At 43.3% G+C, this 1,660-nt stretch overlaps 1 protein-coding gene across 1 annotated transcript; it reads right to left on the reverse strand.

The window, feature by feature from the left end:
* Positions 1-449: 449 nt before the first annotated feature.
* On the reverse strand, positions 450-1,189 carry LOC101128806 (large ribosomal subunit protein eL15-like). The gene is given in 1 exon segment (XM_055365726.2): positions 450-1,189. A coding segment is annotated over 1 exon segment (600 nt). The 5' UTR covers positions 1,163-1,189; the 3' UTR covers positions 450-562.
* Between the last annotated feature and the right edge of the window lie 471 nt (positions 1,190-1,660).

Consider the following 1,660-nt stretch of genomic DNA (forward strand, 5'->3'; position numbering starts at 1 on the left):
GCGTGAAGAATTCTGGAAGGATAAAGAAGATATTAATTTATAGCCATTACCTATTGAGAAGGAAGGATTGGGAATATTGTGAATAGGTCCAGGAGTGGGAGAGAGACTTTCCACTGCATGCCTACTTATAGTTTTGATGTATAAACAATGATAATAGAATGTTGATTCAAAAATGTTAATAATTTCTTTTCTTTTTTTCTTTTTTTTTGTGATGGAGTCTGACTCTATCACCCAGGCTGGAGTGCAGTGGCGCAATCTCAGCTCACTTCAACATCTGCCTCCCGGGTTCAAGCAGCTCTCCTGCCTCCACCTCCTGAGTAGCTGGAATAACACTTGTGCACCACCACACCCAGCTAATTTTTGTATTATTAGTAGAGACAGGGTTTCGCCATGTTGGCCAGGCTGGTCTCGAACTCCTGACCTCCAGTGATCTGCCAGCCTTGGCCTCCCAAAGTGCTGGGATTACAGGCTTGAGCCACTGCACCTGGCTCAAAAATCTTAGTAATTTTTTTGACTGTCCTAAATTGTTTATTAGGTATGAGTTTTACAAACTTTACTTATATTAGTGGTAACAGTGGAGATTGAGAGTATTGCGCCTTCTCCAAGCTGCCCGGCAAGAACCACCAATAGTGTGGTGGAACTTACGGCCCTTTCCAAGGCCATGGCTCTTTTGGCCTGCACATGCCAGGCCACGCATCTCCTTGTGCTTGTGGACTGGTTTGGTGATCCGCTGGGTGTTAGGATTTCTTCCGATAGCTTTATGGAATGGATCAATGAGGATAACCTCAAAAAATGTGTGTGTGAAATCTTCACCCATCCAGTAAGAATTCAGAACTCTTAGAGCCCCACAGTGGCGTCCAACTCACTCCTCTGCAATCAACTGTAGGCTTCAGTTAATACCATGATGGACAGGCTTGCCGTAAGTTGCACCCTTAGGAACTGAGCATTTTCGGCCATCACGGAGAATACGAATCCCATATATAACATAACCTTGCTTGATCTTGTAGCCCAGTTGGTGCACTTTATCGGGCCGGGTGGGGCGGGGAGGCCTGTGGAGAGCAGAGAGCTGGTGGTACTGCCAGCAGTGGACCCTCAGAAGAAAGCTCATGACATCAGACTGCTTCTTCCTCCACAGCTCGTGGATGTACTTGTATGCACCCATCTTGGCTCACCTGATTGCTGCTGCCAGACAGAAGGGCCAAAAATCTTAATAATTTTTATTTTGAAAAATATATGCCTGTGGTTAGAAAAAACTTCAAACAGTTCAAAAGGGTGAAAAGCAACTCTCCCTCTTGTACCCAGGGAGTACCTGGTAAGATATAACATCTCATACAGGACTTACAGAACCTCTATAAAAACTATTAAAAAATTTTGTTGAGAGACAGTAAAGAAGGCCTAAATAAATGGAGAGATATACATGTTCATTGATTGGAAGAGCCTAGATTTGAAGGCGCCAACTCTTGTATTGATTCATAGATCAAATGTAATCCCGATGAAAAGCTCAGCTTTTTTTTTTTTTTTTTTTTTTTTTTTTGTAGAACTTGACAATCTGATTCCAAAACTGACAGGGGAATAAAAGGGAGTCAAAGTACCTAAGACACTCTTGGGAGGAAAAAACAAAACCAAAAATGAACTGTGGGCTGGGCGCAGTGGCTCATGC

The sequence above is a fragment of the Gorilla gorilla genome, chromosome 18 (assembly GCF_029281585.2).
Source record: "Gorilla gorilla gorilla isolate KB3781 chromosome 18, NHGRI_mGorGor1-v2.1_pri, whole genome shotgun sequence".
NCBI lineage: Eukaryota > Metazoa > Chordata > Mammalia > Primates > Hominidae > Gorilla > Gorilla gorilla.